Source organism: Equus quagga, chromosome 10, assembly GCF_021613505.1.
Source record: "Equus quagga isolate Etosha38 chromosome 10, UCLA_HA_Equagga_1.0, whole genome shotgun sequence".
NCBI lineage: Eukaryota > Metazoa > Chordata > Mammalia > Perissodactyla > Equidae > Equus > Equus quagga.
Genome location: NC_060276.1, coordinates 12,589,338 through 12,609,098, shown reverse-complemented (window position 1 = coordinate 12,609,098; position 19,761 = coordinate 12,589,338). Strand labels below are relative to the sequence as shown.

At 37.1% G+C, this 19,761-nt stretch overlaps 1 protein-coding gene across 1 annotated transcript in view; it reads left to right on the top strand.

Annotated features, from left to right (window-relative positions):
• The first annotated feature begins 16,212 nt into the window (after positions 1 to 16,212).
• Positions 16,213 to 19,761, top strand: part of F9 (coagulation factor IX) — a 28,704-nt gene continuing 25,155 nt past the window's right edge. The window contains exon 1 of the mRNA XM_046672753.1: positions 16,213 to 16,300. Within this exon, the coding sequence (XP_046528709.1) occupies positions 16,213 to 16,300 (88 nt within the window). The remainder of the gene's footprint in view (positions 16,301 to 19,761) is intronic.

Below are 19,761 nucleotides of genomic sequence, written 5' to 3'. Positions count from 1 at the left end.
GATTGTTATTAGAGTATGGAAAAGCAAATGATTTTTGTAAGTTAAATTTATACCCTGCAACTTTACCATAGTTGTTAATGATTTCCAATAGTTTTCCGATGGATTCTTTAGGGTTTTCTATATATAAAATCACATCGTCTGCAAACAGTGCGAGTTTCAGTTCTTCACTCCCTCTTTGGATTCTTTTATTCCTTTCTCTTGCCTAATTGCTCTGGCCAGCACCTCCAGTACTATGTTGAATAAGAGTGGTGATACTGGGCATCCTTGTCTTGTTCCTGTTCTCAGAGGGATGGTGTACAGTTTTTCTCCATTGAGTATGATGTTGGCTGTGGGTTTGTCATATATGGCCTTTATTATGTTGAGGTAATTTCCTTCTATCCCCATTTTATTAAGAGTTTTTATCATAAATGGCTGTTGCATCTTGTCAAATGCTTTCTCTGCATCTATTGAGATGATTATGTGGTCTTTATTCCTCATTTTGTTAATGTGGTGTATCACATTGATTGATTTGTGAATGTTGAACCATCCCTGTGTCCCTGATATAAATCCCACTTGATCATGGTGTATGATCTTTTTGATGTATTGTTGTATTTGGGTTACCAATATTTTGTTGAGGATTTTTGCATCTATGTCCATCAGTGATATTGGCCTGTAGTTTTCCTTTTTTGTGTTGTCTTTGTCAGGCTTTGGTATCATGGTGACATTGGCCTCGTAGAATGTGTGAGGAAGCATTCCATCCTCCCTGACATTTTGGAATAGCTTGAGAAGGATAAGTATTATATCCTCTCTGAAAGTTTGGTAGAATTCTCCAGGGAAGCAGTCTGGTCCTGGGCTTTTATTCTTCGGGATGCTATTGATTACTGTTTCAATCTCTTTACTTGCGATTGGTCCATTCAGATTATCTATTTCTTCTTGATTCAGCTTTGGGAGGTTGTAAGAGTCTAAAAATTTATCCATTTCTTACAGATTGTACATTTTGTTGGCATATAGCTTTTTGTAGTATTCTCTTATAATCCTTTGTATTTCTTTGGTATCCGTTATTTCTCCTCTTTCATTTCTAATTTTATTTATCTGAGCTTTCTCGCTTTTTTTCTTTGTAAGTGTGGCTAGGGGTTTGTCAATTTTCTTTACCTTCTCAAAGAACCAGCTCTTTGTTTCATTGATCATTTCTACTGCCTTTTTTGTTTCAATTGCATTTAATTCTGCTCTGATTTTTATTATTTCTCTCCTGCTGACTTTGGGCTTTGTTTTTCTTTTTCTAATTCAGTTAGGTGTAGGCTGAGATTGCTTATTTGGGATTTTTTTTTTCTTGTCTGTTAAGGTGAGCCTGTATTGCGATAAATTTCCCTCTTAGTACTGCTTTTGCTGCATCCCATATGAGTTGGTATGGTATGTTTTCATTTTCATTTGTCTCCAGATATTTTTTGATGTCTCCTTTAATTTCCCCAATGATCCATTGCTTGTTCAATAGCATGTTGTTTAGTCTCCACATCTTTGTCCCTTTCTCAGCTTTTTTTCTTGTAATTAATTTCTAGCTTCATAGCATTTTGATCAAAAAGATGCTTTTTGTTATTTCAATCTTCTTAACTTTATTGAGGCTTGCCTTGTTTCCCAACATATGGTCTATCCTTGAGAATGTTCCATGCACACTTGAGAAGAATGTATATTCTGCTGTTTTTTGATGGAGTGTTCTATATATGTCTATTAAGTCCAACTGGTCTAGCTTTTCATTTAATTCCACTATTTCCTTGTTGATTTTCTGTCTGGATGATCTATCCATTGATGTGAGTGGAGTATTGAGGTCCCCCACTTTTATTGTGTTATTATTAATATCTTCTTTTAGGTTTGTTAATAGTTGCTTTATGTACTTTGGTGCTTTGGGTGCATAGATTATAAGTGGTATGTCTTCTTGGTGGAGTCTCCCTTTGATCATTATATACTTCCCCTCTTTGCCACTCTTTACCTGTCTTATCTTGAAGTCTACTTTGTCTGATATAAGTATTGCAACACCTGCTTTCTTTTGTTTGCCATTGGCTTGTAGTATCATATTCCATCACTTCACTCTGAGCCTGTGTTTCTCATTGGAGCTGAGGTATGTTTCCTGGAGGCAGCATATTGTTGGGTTTTGCTCTTTAATCCATCTCGCCATTCTGTGTCTTTTTAGTGGAGAATTCAATCCATTTACGTTTAGGGTGATTATCGATATATGAGGGCTTAATGCTGCCATTTTATCAGTCGTTTCCCAGTTCTCCAGCAATTCCTTTGTTTCATGTCCCATGTGTTTCTGTCTACCAATTAAGTTACATAGTTTTTTATGTTGTGTTTCTTTGTTTTCTCTTTACTTATTATTTGTCACTCTGTTCTGCTTTTTTGTTTAGTGCTCAAGAGGTTGTATTCAAAATCTCATAGATAAGGTTGTCCATCTTCTGATGGCCTCTTATTTCCTTAGACTAAACTGATTCAGTACCTTTCCTCTTTCCCTCCTAAGTTGTTTTTCTCACATCTTATTCCATCTTGTGTTGTGAGTTTGTGGTTAAAATGACAAGATTATCTTTGTTTTTGGTGTTTTCCTTCCCTTTATCTTTAATGCTATACTTGAGTATTTGCTAACCTGTTCTGATGTGGAGCTAAAATTTTCTGATTTTGTCTACTTATTTATCTCCCTACTCCTTGCTTTGTAATACCTTTCTCCCTTTCTTTTCCCTGAGTCTGAGGGCCTTCTTGAGGATTTCTTGTAGGAGTGGTCATGTGGCTATGAACTCCCTTAGCTTTTATTTATCTGGGAAAGTTTTTATTTCTCCATCATATCTGAAGGATATTTTTGCTGGAGAGAGTATTCTTGGTTGAAAGTTTTTGTCCTTCAATGATTTGAATATGTCATTCCAGTCTCTCCTAGCCTGTAAGGTTTCTGCAGAGAAATCCACTGAAAGCCTGATAGGGGTTCCTTCATAGGCGGTTTTCTTCTGCCCTGCTGCCCTTAGTATTTTTTGTCATTTGCTTTTGCCAGTTTCACTACTATATGCCTTGCAGTAGGTCTTTTTACATTGACATCTATAGGAGATCTAGTAGTGTCTCCCACATGGATTTCCATCTCCTTCCCCAGGTTTGGAAAGTTCTCTGCTATTATTTCTTTGAACAAGCTTTCTGCTCCATTCTCCTTCTCTTCTCCCTCTGGAATATCTATAATTCTTATGTTGCACCTCCTAATTGAGTCAGATATTTCTTGGAGACTTTCTTCATTTCTTTTTAATCTTAGTTCTCTCTCCTCCTCTATCTGGAGCATTTCAATATGTCTGTCTTGAATTATGGTGATTTGCTCCTCTATGATGTCTGCTCAAGCATTCAGGGAATGCATATTTTGTTTTATCTCATCGATTGTGTCTTTCATCTCCAATATTTCTGATTGATTATTCTTTATAGTTTCAATCTCTTCCATGAAGTAGCTCCTGAACTTGTTGAATTGTTTCTCTCCACTCTCTTTTAATTCATTGAGTTTTTTGATGATAGCTATTTTGAATTTTCTGTCATTTAGATTACATATTTCTGTATTTTCAGGACTCATTTCTGGGTACTTGTCATTTTCTCTCTAGTCTGGAGATTTAATATAATTGTTAATACCACTAAAGGGTGTGGCTTTGTTCTTTTGCATCCTGGTATTATTTGGTCACTGTTACCACCTATTGCCACTGGGTGGGGGGCGGGGTCAACAGCCTTGTATTATGAGCCCTCTGTGTTCCATCAGGATCCCAGGCATTGGAGCTGGCACTAGGCAGGTGGGGGGAGGCATTTTCTTCTGCATGCTCTTGCAGGCTTACTCACTCTGCTCTGGCTATCTGATCTCCTGGGGTGTTGGCTTGATGAGGTCATCCCTGCAATAGCTTTCACCCCAGTAGGGAGCCTCCCCCTAGGCTGCAAGGGACCTCAGGGATCTTTGATGCTCCTGTGAACAGGTGTCCCCTCCCTCCTTCTTTCCCTCACAGAGGCGGTGCGCAGTCCTGGATCGCAGTCTTTTGGGGAGTGAGTGAAATTTTCTCTTATCCTGTTCCACCTCCTCTAAGGGGGGCTCCAGCCTCTCCAGCCTCTCACGTGTGGCTGGGTGGGTCTCTCAAACATCTTTTGTGTTGTGTGGATGTCCTCTGTTGGAGTATGAATATCTTTTTCGTTGTATTGTCGAGGGGAGAGATTACTGGGAGAGCTCACTCTGCCATGATGCTGACATCACTTTCTTTAACTTTTTGAGGAACTAACAAATTGTTTTCCACAGCAGCTACACCATATTACATTGCCAAGAGCAATGTATGAGGGTTCCAATTTCTCCAGATCCTCATGAAACTTATTTATTGTTTTGTTTATTACAGCCATCTTAGTGGGTTTGAAGTAGTCTCTAATTGTGGTTTTAGTTTGCATTTCCCTAATAACTAATGAAGTTGAGCATCTTTTGATGTGCTAATTGATCATTTGTATATCTTCTATGAAGAAATATCTACTCAGATCTTCTGCCAATTTTAAATCTGGTAGTGTTTTTATTGTTGAGTTGTAAGAATTCTTTATATATTAGTTAAAAAGTCCCTTATCTGATATAAAATTTGCAAATTTTTTCTACTATTCTGTGGGTTGTACTTTCACTCTCTTAAAAGTATCTTTTGATGCACAAAATTTTTGAATTTTGATGAGATTCAGTTCATCAATTTTTGTTCTTTGGTTGTTTGTGCTTTAGGTGTCATACCTAAGAAAGCATTGCCTAATCCAAGATCATGAAAATTTACATCTATGTTTCCTTCTAAGAGTTGTATAGATTTAGTTCTATGATCCATTTTTAATTAATTTTTATATATGGTGTGGGGTAGGGATTCAATTTCATTCTTTTGCATTTGGATTTCCAATTGTCCCAGCACCATTTGTTCAAAAGACTGCTCTTTGCTCCATCAAATTGTCTTGATACCCTTGTCAAAATCAATAACCATAAATTTTGGGATTTATCTATGGACTCTCAAGTCTAATCCATTCATGTGTATGATAGACTGAATATTGGGCCCCTCAATATGCCTACATCCCAATCCCAAGAAACTATGAATATGTTATCTTACGTGGCAAAAGGGACTTTGCAGATATGATCAAGTTAAGGATCATGAGATGGGGAGATTTTCCAGGATTATCCAATGGGCCAAAAGTAATTACAAGGATCCTTACAAAAGAGAGGCAGTAGGATCCTAGTCAGTAGGAGATATGACAATGGAAGCAAGAGGTTGGAGTAAAGTGAAGAAGTGGCTACAAGCTGGAAATGTAGGCAGCCTCAAGAAGCTGAAAAAGGGAAGTGGATTATCCTCTCTGAGTTTCCAGGAATAACCAGCCCTGACAATACCTTGACTTTTGCCCAGTGAGACTGATTTTGAATTTCTGCCCTCCTATGCTAAATAAATTTATAAAACAAATGCTTTATTTTAAGCCACTAAGTCTGTGGTAATTTGTTTCAGCAGTAGGAAACTATATAATCTGTCTATCCTTATGCCAGTACTACATTTTCTTGATTACTGTAGCTTTGTAGTGTGTTTGAAAACCAGGACACATGAGTCCTCCAACTTTGTTCTTTTTATTTTTTTATTTTTAATTATAGGCATAATATTGTAAAGCAAATCTCTAGAACTTATTCATCTTGCATAACTGAAACTTTATACTTCATATACTTTATACATCAACAGAAACTCCCCATTGTTTTGGTATTCTGGCAAACTATATCATATTAATAATTCAATATTCCATTGTTTAATTGTTACTGTAATTATTATTTTTGGATATTTGGGTTATTTTCAATATTTCACCATCATAATAACTGAGAAAAACATTCTTTGAGGCAAATACGTTTTATACACTTAAAATTATCTTCTTAATTTCTATGTCAAAAAGAATGCATTTTGAGTCTTTTGATATGGCCTAAATGACCTCCAGAATCTATAATCCCACCAGCAGCATGTGCAAGTACTCTTTCCCCACACTCTCATCAACTCTACTATCAAATTTTAGACTTAGATTACAGATTAGATTACACATTTAGATGTGAAAGATAAAGCTATAAAGTTAGTATAAAAAATGTAAGAGAATATCTTTATGACCTAGCGGCAGGGAAGTATTTCTTGAAACTTTAAAAATGCAGATTATAAAAGCAAAAACTGATGAATTTAGTAAAATCAAGTTGAGGACTTCTATTCAAAAATGTATAAGAAAATCACAGACAAAGTTAACTGACACACAACAGAATGGGAAACATTATTTGCAATGTCTAAAACTGATAATGGATTAATACCTAGAATATTCAAAGAAGGTCTTCAAATGAACAACCCCAGCAGAAAAATGGGCCATGGTTATAAGCAGACAATTTACAAAAGAAGAAACCCAAAAGTCTAAAAAGCTTACAGAGACACATTCTAACTCATAGTAATAACGCAAACATTGATTAAAACAAGGCTGGCCCCACGGCTGGGTGGTTAAGTTTGCATGCTCCACTTCGGCCACCCAGGGTTTCATTTGTTCAGATCCTGGGCGCAGACACGGCACTGCTCATCAGCCACACTGAGGCAGCGTCCCACATGCCACAACCAGAAGGACCCACAACTAAATAATATGCAACTATGTACTGGGGGGATTTGGGGAGAAAAAGCAGAAAAAAAACAAGAAGATAGCACTTTATCTCTTTTAGACTATCAAACATTATAAAGAAAAATAATATTAACAATTGGAATGAATATGCAGTATAGAAATCTATATGAGCTGCTGGTGGGAGTGTAGATTGGTGCAGCCAGTCTGTAGAACAATCTGGCAGTGCTTCGACAAATCAGGAATATGACTACCCTAAGACCCAGGCATTCTGCTCCTGAATATACATCCAAAGTCAATTATTACATCACTCCATAAAGGTACTCATGAGAAGGTGTCCATTATGGCAGTATCTGCAGAAGCAGGGTGTTTTAGGCAATCTAGATGTCAATCACATGGAGAGAAGTTAGGAAAAAATGTGGTATATGCACAACAGGCAGCTGTTAGAAGCATTAGACTAGATATGTACATAGCAATAAAAGTGGATCTTAAAATGATGGCACTAAATTTAAAAATTTAAGAAACACAATGAGATACATAATACACTCTCATTCATATAAATTTAAAAATATGCAAACTGAACAGAATAGAGAGGTAAATAATAAACTCACATGCATACAGCCAATTTATTTTTGACAAAGTAGCAAGGATAGTCTTATCAATCAGTAGTGCTGGAAACAATCCATATTCGTGTAGAACAAAAAATTAACCTTAAATATTAACCTCACTTCATATACAAAATTTATTCATGATGTATCATAGACTAAAACATAAAAGCTAGAACTATACAGCTTTTATAAACTCAAATCAATCTTCTCAAGATAGTATGTGTTTACCCTCCCAGAGGTACCAACAATGCAAAACGAACTTTAAGGAGAAAGCAATGCTTAGCACCAATGAAATTAACAATGGAGTGTTGGTGTTCTTTTGCCACATAACAAATTGCCACAAACTAAGTGGCTTAAAACAATACCCCTTTATTATATCACAGTTCTGTAAACAGAAGTGCAAGAAAATCTCAAGTGAGATCTTAGCTTAGGGTCTTACAATGCCAAAGTCAAGGTATCAGCCAACTAGGCTCCTATTTAGATCCACTTTTAGACTAATTAAGTTGTTGACAATTAAATTCCATTTGGCTATAGGACTGCAATTCCTGATTTCTTGCTGGCTGTCAGCCAGGGATGGCTCTCAGTTCCTAGAGACCATTCTTCAGTCCTTTCACATGTCCTCCCACCCCCACTTCTTCAAAGCCACCAATGCTTCATCAAATCTGTCATGTACTTTGAACCTCTCTGATGTCTACTTTTATCAACTGGAGAAAACTCTCTGCTTTTTTTTTTCTCCCTGAAGCCCCAGTACATGGTTCTATATCCTACTTGTAAGTCATTTTAATTCTTCTATGTGGGATACCACCGTGGCATGGCCAGATGAGTGGTATGCAGGTTCACACCCACGATCCAAACCAGTGAACCCTGGGCCACCAAAGCAGAGCATATGAACTCAACCACTCAGCCACGGAACCAGCCCTGAAAACTCTCTGCTTTTAAAGGACATACCTGATTGAGTCAGGCCCACCCAGATAATCTCCATATCATAACACCAGCTGACTTACAACTTTAATCACCAAAATAACATCACAAAGGGTCAGAAAATTACATTGGAATTGGAATCACAGCACAGAAAAATAGGCCAAGATCTGTGTGCTAAGCCTAACAGGATGACTGCCTGCTAAACAGGACATGGATTCTACTCACATAACAGACAAAATGTCCACAATACAACTGAAAACCACTTGTCATAATAAGAACCAGGAAAATCACAACTTGAATGATAAAAGACAACCAAGTGACGCCAACACCAAAATTAATCAGATGTTGGAATTATCTGACAAGGATATTAAAGCAGTCATCATAAAAATGTTTCAACAATTACAACATATCTCAAAAAATGAAAAAGTAGAAAATCTCAGCAAAAATGTAGAAGTTATAAAAAAAAGAAGAAAATGGAAATTATAAAGCTAAAAAAACAGCGAATATACTTTTTAAAAATTCTCTAGATGGGCTCACTAGCAAAGTGGAGATGAAGAGGACAGAATCCATGAACTTAGATTTCAAAAGAACTCACCAAACAACAGTGAATTCACAGAATTTACTTGATATAAAGTAAAAGAGACTCAGAGACCCGTGGGACAATAAAATAGATACAACATTTGTGTCATCAGAATCCTAGATGGGGAGGAGAAAGAAAGTGGGACCAAAGACATAGTAGCTGAAATTTTCCCAATTTTGGCAAAAGACACAAACTTACTGGGCCAACACTGGTGGTCTAGTGGTTAAGGTCAGTGTGCTCCACTTTGGTGGCCCAGGTTTGGTTCCCAGGTGTTAGTGGCCATGCTGTCCTCACAGCCCAAATACTAAAAAATAAAGGAAGATTGGCACAGATGTTAGCTCAGGGTGAATCTTCCTAAGCGGAAAAAAAAAAAGACACAAACTTACAGGTTCAAGAAGCTGAGTGAACTCCAAACAGTTTAAAGCCAAAGGAATCCATGCCAAAACACATCATAATTAAACTTCTGAAAACTAAACACAAAGAAAAAATCTTGATAGCTGCCAGGGAAATGTGACACATTACCTGTAGAGGACCAATTTGAATGACAGATTTCTCATCTGAAACTTTGGAGGCCAGAAGGAAGTGGCACAACATTTTTCAAGTACTGAAGAAAAAAAGAACTGTCAACCACAAATTCTATATCCAGTGTAACTATCTTTCCGGAATGAAGGGGAAATAAAAGCATTTCAAACAAAGGAAAATAGAAAGAATTTGTTGCCAAGAGACCTATACTTAAAGAATGGCTAAAGGAAGTTCTTCAAAGAGAAGCAAATGATAAAAGAATTGAACAGGAAGTATTGTATAGAGGAAGAGGAAGCAATGAAAAGAACCAAGATATGGGCTATCCCTCTCCTCATGAGTTTTATAAATCACATTTGATAATTAAAACAAAAAAAAATCACTATCTGGTTATCAAGACAATGACATTTAAAAATGGAGAAGGTTAAGGGACCAAAATCAAAGGCTTCATACTTCAAGCATTAAAATACTGATATTAGTATACTGTGATAAGTCACATATGTTTATTGTAAAACCCAGAGCAACAGCTACAAAAATTATACAATAAGATACACTCAAAAAAATTATAAATAAATCAAGATGGAATTCTAAAAATTTTTCAAGTAACCCACAAAAAGGCATGTAAGGAGAATAGCGGAATGAGAGCCAGAGGGGAGGAAAGGAAGGAAACAAATAATAAAATGGCAGACATAAGCACTGACATATCAATAATTATCTTCAATATAAATGCTCTAAATACACCAATCAAAAGACAGAAATTGGCAAAGTGGTTACAAAAGCATGACCCAACTAGATGCTGTTTACAAGAAATTCGCTTCAAATTCACCAACATAGGTAAGATGAAAGTAAAAGGATAGAAAAATATACCTCATGCAATCATTCATAATAAAGCTAGCAGGAGTGGCTATATTAATATCAGATAAAGTAAACATCAGAAGAGGGACATACAATGCTAAAAGAATCAATCCACCAGGGAATCATGAAGATCCTATGTGTCACACTAAAGAGCAGAGCCTTAAAACACGTGAAGCTAAAATTGATAGAGCTGAAAGGAGAAATAAGCAAATCCAAAATTACAGTTGGGGACTTCAACATCCCCCTCTGAGGAACTGATAGAACCGCTAGACAGAAAGATCTAAACAACACAATCAACCAACAGGATCTAACTGACATATATAGAACTGGCCACCCAACAACAGCAGAATATACATTTTTTTCCAAGAGCCATGGAACAGTCACAAATACAGACTGTATTCTGTGCCACAAAACAAACCTCAACAAATTTAAAAGAACTGAAATCATGGGCTGGCCCCGTGGCCGAGTGGTTAAGTCCGTGCGCTCCACTGCAGGTGGCCCAGTGTTTCATTGGTTCGAATCCTGGGCGCGGACATGGCACTGCTCATCAAACCATGCTGAGGCAGCGTCCCACATGCCACAACTAGAAGAACCCACAACAAAGAATATACAACTGTGTGCTGGGGGGCTTTGGGGAGAAAAAGGAAAAAAATAAAATCTTTAAAAAAAAAAAAGAACTGAAATCATATAGAGTATGTTCTCTGACAATAATGGAATCAAACTAGAAATAACTAACAGAAAGACAAGAGGAAAATATCTAAACAGGAAAATTAAACAATTACCTTTTAAATAAGCCATGTGTCAAAGAGCATGTCTCAAGGGAAATCAAACAATACACCTAACTGAATAAAAATTAAAATATAACATTAATTTTGTGGGATGCAGCTAAAGCAGTGCCAAGAAAGAAATTTATAGCAGTGATGATTATGTTAGAATGAGGAAAGATTTCAAATCGATGATCTATGTTCCTACCTCAAAAAAGTATAACAAGAAGAGAAAAATAAAGCCAATGCAAGCAGAAGGAAGGAAATATTAAATATCAGAGCTGAAACTAACAAAATTAATAGCAAAACAATAAAGAAAATTAATGAAACAAAAAGGTGGTTCTTTGAAAAAAATCAATAAAATTGATAAAACTCTAGCAACACTGAAAGTAAAAAAAAAAAGAGAAGAAACAAATCACCAATATCAGGAACGAAATAGAGGCTATTACTCAGATCCTGCAACCATCAAATATAATAAGGAAATACTGCAAACGACTTTATGCTCATAAATTCAACAACTTAGAAGAAATAGACAAATCCTTGAAAATAACCAAAGAGCAAAACTCAAATAAGAAAAGGTAGATAATCTGAATAGCTCTACAAACATGAAAGAAATTGAATATGGCATTAAAATTCCTTAAAAAGAAATCTCCAGGCCCAAATCATTTCACTGGAGAATTCTACCAAGCATATAAAGAATTAACATCAAGGGGCCAGCTCTGTGGTGTAGTGCTTAAGTCCGGCATGCTCTGCTTTGGCTGCCCAGGTCCACAGGTTCGGATCCCGGGCACAGACCTACACTACTCATCAAGCCATGCTATGGCAGTGAGCAACATACACAGTAGAGGAAGACTGGCATAGATGTTAGCTCAGGGCTAATCTTCCTCGAGCAAAAAAAGAGGAGAACTGGCAATAAATTTTAGCTCAGAGCAAATTTTCCTCAAGCAAACAAAGAGGAGGACTGGCAACAGATATTAGCTCAGAGTGAGTCTTCCTCACCAAAAAAAAAAAAAAAAGAATTAACGTCAACTTTACATCAACTGTTCCAGAAAATACAAGATGAGGGAGCATTTCCCAACTCATTTTAGGAGGCCATTATCACCATATACAAAAATCAGACAAAGATAGTACAAAAAAGGAAACTAAAGACCAATATCATTCATGAAATCACCTGCAAAAATCTTCAACAAGATAATAGCCAACTAAATTTAACAATGTATAAAAATATATATATTCTATGACCAAGTGGGATTTTTTCTAGGTATTCAAGGCTGGTTCAAAATTCAATAAACAATCAACATAATCCACATTATCAAGAAGCTAAAGAAGGAAAATCCTATGATCATATCGATTGACACAGAAAAAGCATGATAAAATCCAGTAACTATTCAAGATTAAAAAAACTCTCAGCAAGTCAGGAAAGAGGGGTATTACCTCAACTCAATAAAGAACATCTACAAAAAGCCTACATCTAACATCATACTTATTGTAGGAAAACTGAATGCTTTCCTCCCTAAGATCAGGAAGAAGGCAAGGAGGTTTGATCTCACTGTGGTTCAACATAGTACTGGAACTTCTAGCAACTATGGTAGGCAAAAAATACATATAAAGGCACACATTGGAAATGAAGATATAAAACTACACCTATTTGCAGATAAGATAATTGTCTTCATAGAAAACCTCAAGCAATCTATATAAAGAAAAAAAAAATTCCTAGAACTAAGTAAATGATTTTGTCAAGGTTAGAAGATACAAAATCAATTGCATTCCTACTCTCTAATAATGAATATGTGAAAACAGAAATTAAAAATACAATAGTATTTACAATTACTCCAAAGAAAATGAAATACTTAGGTTTACAACTACCAAAACTTGTATAAGATCTATAGGCTGAAAATTACAAAATGCTGATGAAAGAAATCAAAAACCTAAATAAATAGAGAGACATACATGTCCATGAATTAGAAAACTCAACATAATGAAGATGTCAGTGCCTCCAAACTTACATACAGATTTAATGCAGTTCCTACTAAAAACCCAGCAAGGGTGTTTGTAGCTACAGATAAGATTATTTAAAATTTATATGGAAAGTTATGGCCATAGAACAATTAAAGCCACCTTGTCACTGAATATTAAAGTGGGAGGAATCACTCTACTGGATATAAAGGCTTACTATATAGCTATAATAATCAAGACAGTGTGGTGTTGGCAGAAGGATAAACACATACGGCAATGGAACAGAATAGAGAACCTAGAAATACACTCAACTGATTTGTGAAAAAATTGCACAAGCAATTCAACAGAAAGGATAGACAGTCTTTTTAACAAATGGTGGTGGAGGAATCAGACATCCACAGGCAAAAAAACAAATGAAGCTCAACCAAAACCTCAGACCTTATACAAAAATTAACTCAAAATGGAACACAGGCATAAATCTAAATCTTAAAACTATAAAACTTTTTTTTTTTTTTTTGCTGAGGAAGATACGCCCTGAGTTAACATCTGTGCCAATTTTCCTCTATTTTGTATGTGGGTCACCGCCAGAGCATGGCCACTGACAAATGGTGTAGGTCCGTGCCTGGGAACTGAACCCAGGACAACAAAGTGAAGCATGCTGAACTTAGCCACTAGGCCACGGGGCTGGCACCCTAAAACGTTTTTTAAAAAATAATAAAAAGCTTAAGGGTTAGTGTTAGTGGAAGAGTTCTAAATATGACACTAAAGGTGTGATCCATTAAAAAATGATAAATTGACCTATATCAAAATTCAAAATTTTGACTCTGTGAAAGACCTAGTTACAAGGGTGAAATGACAATCTGTGGTCTCGGAGACAATATCTGCAAACCATTTATCTGAGAAAAGACACATATCTAGAATATATAAAGAACTCCAGAATCCAAAAGTAAAAAATCAAACAGTCTAACTGGGAAATGGGCAAAAGATATGAAGAGACATTTCACTGAAGAGGATATGCAGATGGTTAATAAGTAAACAATAAGGTGTGGAACATGATTAGCCATTAGGGAAATACAAATTAAAACACAATGAGTTATCACTACATACCTGTCAGAATGCCTAAAATAACAAATAATGACAATGCAAATGCTTGCAAGGATGCATAGAAACTAGATCACTCATCCATTACTGGTGGGAATGTAAAATGGCACAGCCATTTTGGAAAACAGTTTGGTGGTTTGTTTAAAACTAAACATCCAAATACCATATGACCCAGAAACTGCATTCCTAGGCATTTATCCCAGAGAAATTAAAAAGTTAAGTCCATATGGAAACCTGTACATGAATGGTCATAGCACATTATTGCAATAGCAAAAAAACTAGAAATAATCAAAATGTCTCTCAGTAGATGACTAGTTAAACAAACTGTGGCACATCCACACCATGAAATACTGTTCAGCAGTAAGAAGGAATTAACTATTGAAACACGCCACAACCTAGATGCATCTCAGAGATACTGTGATGAATGAAAAAAGCCAATCTCAAAAGGTCACATATTCCATGATTCCAATTATACAACATTCTCATTATAGAGACTGAAAACTGATTATTAATTCCAAGGTTTAGGAATAATTGGTAAGAGGGAGGTGGGTGTGATTATAGAATAGTAGCCCAAGGGAGATTGTGGTGGTGATAGAATTGTTCTCTATATTGATTGTAGTGGTGGTTAGATAAATATATGCATGTAATAGAATCACTTAGAATCAGACACATACATTATACCAATGTCCCTTACCTGGTTTTGACGGTGTACTATATTTATGTAAGATGTAAACATTGGGAGTCACTGGGTGAAAGGTATATGAGACCTCTCTATACTGTCTTTGCAATTTCCTGTGACTCTATAATTATTTGAAAACAAAATTTTAAATAGTAAGGTCCAAACTTTCCTAATTTTAATAAAAATATCAAACCACAGATCGAAGAATCTCAACAAACCCCAAGAATACCTTGGCTTATTGTAGTCAAATTGCTGAAAATCAATGATAAAAATATCCACTGCCTTCTCATCAGAAACAGTATGCCAAAAGGCAATAGGATGACATCACTAATGTGCTGAAAGAAAAAACTGTCAATCTAGAATTGTACATGCAGCCAAATTACTTTTTAAAAATGAAGGTAAAATGGAGACTTTTTTTTAAAGCTTGGCACCTAAGCTAACATCTGTTGCCAATCTTCTTTTTTTTCTCTCTCTCTCCCCAAAGCCCCCAGCACACAGCTGTATATTCTAGTTGTAGGTCCTTCCAGTTGTGCTGTGTGGGACGCCACCCCAACATGGCTTGATGAGTGGTGCTAGGTCTGTGCCCAGGATCTAAACCAGCAAAACCCTGGGCTGGCAAGGCAGAGGGCACAAACTTAACCACTCAGCCACGGTGCCAGCCCCGGAGACATTTTCAAATAAACGAAAGTTGAGAAAATTCATCATAAGAAAACCCACACTATCAAAATAACTAAAGAAAATTCTTCAGAGATGAAAAATTATAACAGGTTGAAACTTGGATCTACACAAAAAAATGAAGAATATCATAATGGTAAGTATGTGGCTAAACAAAAAATATTTTTCCTCATTTTTAAATTTCTTTGAAAGATTGTTGACTGCTTAAAACAAAAGTAATAATAATGTAATATAGGGTTTATAACATGTAGAAATAAAACATATTACAACAACAACACAAAGAATGGCATGTAAATGTTGGTATATTGTTATGACTTCTTTTGATTATATGTGAAGTGGTATAATATATTAATATGAACATTACATAATACGCACGCATTTATTTTCTATACAGACTATATAAGTATATATGCATACACATACACTCACACGTACATACATGTGTTCTGAGACAGGACCTATACGTTCCAACATATGGGTAGATGGCACAACAAAGTTTATCAACTCCTCATTATGAGGAGGAACACAAAGCGTCCACCAGGTGACTCGAAGTATACAAGCACTGGGGGTGTTCTGAAGAGGGTGACCAAAGGACTTTGTTCTTTCCATCTCTTTACCTTTAACTATATGACATTAGTGCTCCCTGACAAGAATAAGATGGATCCCACTGATGAATGTTGCTGCCACAGCAACTGTAGCCATGATACCTCCCCCTATTCTGATGATGTGTCACTTTCTGCTTCAGCCTCAAATCAGCCACAGTGGCAGAAGCCCATTGAATCAGAGGTGAAGTTTAATGATGGCCACTGCCTATGCTCTTCACTTAACCCAAGAGGCCACTGGAAATAGCCCAAAGACCCACTGAGGGAGATGGACACCGTTTCCCAGAAGTAAATAATGCTCAGCTTGTACTTTGGAACAATTGGTCAACCTTGCTACTTGCACAATTTACTAGCAAAGGTTATGCGGTGCCTGAACATGATCATGGCAGAATCACTGGGCCTCGTCACCATCTGCCTTTTAGGATATCTACTCAGTGCTGAATGTACAGGTTTGTTTCCTTTTTAAAGATGCATTAAGTATGTTGTCTTTTAGATATAGAAATGTCTGGTGTTGTCTTCTTCAGTAAATAATGATTATGAGATTTGACAGCAATGTCTGAGATTCTAGTAGTCAGCATGTGGGTTGGTATGTACTGGTTCTTTGGTAGCTGTGTCGTCTTCTTCATTTTTAAAACAATAGATTCATAATGTTCATGGTACTTTTTTTTAATGGACACTGTTGGCCTTATGATTTGACAACATAATTCCTCTTAGAAAACAGTAATTTCCTTAGTTAAAAAAAATTAAAAGTGGGAAAATGTTTTAACAAGGAAACTGCAGAATATGGAGAAAAACTTAACTGTCATTTTGGGGTTTTTTACTCACCACTTTGAAATCAAAACGGGAAAGATTAAAGTCACAAGCAATGGTTTTATTTACGCAAAATGTTTGATTTTAAGATATAGGATGTGTTTCCAAATTTTTAGAACTATATGATGAGACGTCTGTAATTTTAAAAAATCTATAAAATTATATACCTTCAACTTAAAGTTTTAGTTAAAGCACAGACAAACTTTTCATTAGTAAGTTGTTATTTATCACCAAAGTTTTCCATGGATTAGGAAGAAATTCTTTTCTCTCTGACTCTACACATCTTGGAGTTAATATATAGGGAAATTCAATACTCACTTGAGCTCTTAGGAGCAAAAAAAGTCCAAGAATTGATGTAAAGAGTAGGAACTTAGTTAATGCAATGTATATCACTTTGTTTTTTCACAACTTCAGTGACTTTATGAATTCCCAAAAGGCAGGCACACAGGGAAGAAATTACCCCATTTAGACAAACAGCATGTTCTCACAGGAAGCGTTTATCACACTTACTTGTCAACCTACTATAATCAAATCTAGTAGCTGACAGTAACAGGATCAGGGGTGCCAACCCTAAGTATCCCCAGAAAGCAGACTGGCCCTGTGGTTCCCACTCCAGACATGATGTCAGACTGAAATGCAGAAATAATACGAGAATGCAAAGGTTAAATCAAACTAGCAAAGTGGGTAGAGTCAGGGAATAAAGAAATTTAGCTGGAAAACTCACAAAGCAGGACATAAAGCTAAGTCTTGACACATACCTCATCAGTGTGAGGTCTAAGAGGACAAAGGATCCAAGCCCTTCCTCCAAGATAAGTGGCGAGATGATGGAGGTTTTAAGAGGGCTGCTGCCCCCCTGGAGACCTCAGATCTCGGGAAAAGGATAGATACAGAGAAAAAAAAAGAGGGACAAGGATTTCAGAGCTGGGGAAATAATGACTAGAAGAGATAAACCTGAAGAGAGGTTAAATATATGACCCGCAGACAATACTGAGGAGAAAGGCAGTGTGATTCTGGAATCACTGTAGTCAGAGATAATGGGCCCTTGAGGAGAGAGCCAGGGGAATTTCCCTAAGGATGGACAGTATTGATGCAGCTCTCTCTTCTGCTGTTAAACTGTCATTGGCTTCTAAAAGCAGTTTCTATGAATGATTTACTGAGATGTTGGATTTTCATGGCTGCTGCCCTTAGTTATTATTGCATCAATTTGTAATTTTGAAATCAAAACTGTTCTGGGAAATCAAGTCAGTTTTGTAGTGTATGGACCGAAGCTGTCTTTCATTCAGAATGAAAGAATGAAATGAATAAGTGAAAGCCAGCTTCAGTCCATACATCTTACAAAACTGACTACTATAGTGCCAGGTACTAGGGGCATGAGGACAAACCACACTCCCTGTTTGACCTAAAGCACCATGAGTTCAGGTGAGAGATTTCAATATAATATGATAAAATGTGTACAGGTGCTAAAGGAGCACAGAGAAAGGAATACATTAACTGGGGAAACACTTGACAGACAGAGAATATTTTGAGTTAGGTCTTAAAAGATGAGTAGGTTCCCTCTCCTTAAATGTCTTATCTAGGGCATTCTATGCAGAGAGGATCACTCATATGCAAAGATCCAAATCCACAAAGAACATGAGGTCTTTCAGGAATTCAGTATGTTTTGAATATTGAATATAACAAGTGAGGCAGGATAGCTAGGCAGAGTCAGGCCATCAAAGAACAAAGGCCCTAAACTAAGGTGTTTGGACAATAGAATGCAATGTGGAGTCATCAGAAGTGGAAACATGAATACCACTGACAGCTGATGTAGGATGCTCAGTCTGGCAACATTCTAATGAATTGTTTGAGAAAGGGGTGGCAAGACTAGTGGAAGCCAGTCTTGAGGCTACTGCAATCATCTAGGGAAGGCATGAGGGCTTGACCCAGGACATTAACTGTACAGACAGAGAAGAGGGAAAGGAATTCAAGTGACATTAAAGAAGCAGAAATGATATGACTTAATAACCACCTGGGTATGGAAGGGAACAGGTTTAGAGAAAGTATAAAGAGTACGTGTTGGGTATCTGATGTGATTACGGGACACAGCATAGTACCTAAGAGCATAAACTGTGCAGTCTCGCTGCCAAAGTCTAAATCCTGGTTCTGACACTTTAGTATGTTACCTGGGGCAAATTACTTAACCTCTCTGAACCTCCATTTTTCTCATTTACAAATGTAAAACGACAGTACCTATCTCATGGGACTGCTGCGAGTATGGAAGGAAATAATGGATGAAAACCACTGAGCACAGTGTCCAGCACATCAGAAGCATGAAATAAACATCAGCTCTCAGCCGCATTATGATGTACAGTTAGGGAGCTGGAGAGATGATCTGAAATTCAGAAGATACCTCTGACTAGAGATGGCTATTTGGAGCTCGTTGTATAAACAGTAGTTACATCTATGGGTGTGTGAAGCTCCAGGGAGTAAGCATGGAAACTGTGGACCTAGCACAGTGCCTGGCAGTAGTCAGTACTCAGAAAATTGTGTTGAAAGAGCCCGGGCTGGACTAGGGCGAGGCGAGCAAGGCACGCAGGGCATAAATACACTTGCACCCACGGAGACAGAGTGCCTCCTTAAATCTTGTGCCCTAAATGCCTTGTCTACCTCACCCTAGTCTTGGCCCTGGCAAGGATGTATGGAGGGAAAAGAGAAAAGGCGAAGGCTGGAGCCCGGGCGAACTCTGAACATTTAAGGGGCAGGCAGGAGAAGGGGACTTAACTGATGCAAGTGGTGGGTGCATAACAAGAGTTAGAGCAAAGAGGAGAACCAGAATAGAGTGCTTTCACGGAAAGAGTGCCCCGAGAAGGGAGAGGTCGACGATTAGAAATGTCTCAGAGCAGTCAGGAATCACAGAAACTCAAGAGTATCCTTTAGGAGGTCATTGCGGATCCTGACAATAGTCATTTCATTATATGCATGGGAATGAAGGGAAAGAGCTACAGAAAAGTACATGAGAGAGCTAAAGGGAACTGAGAAAATCAGGAAGGCAGGCCAGCACGAGAGTGGGGAGGAAGAGAGAGAACCATTATACACCAGCCTATGTACACTATCTTAGTGA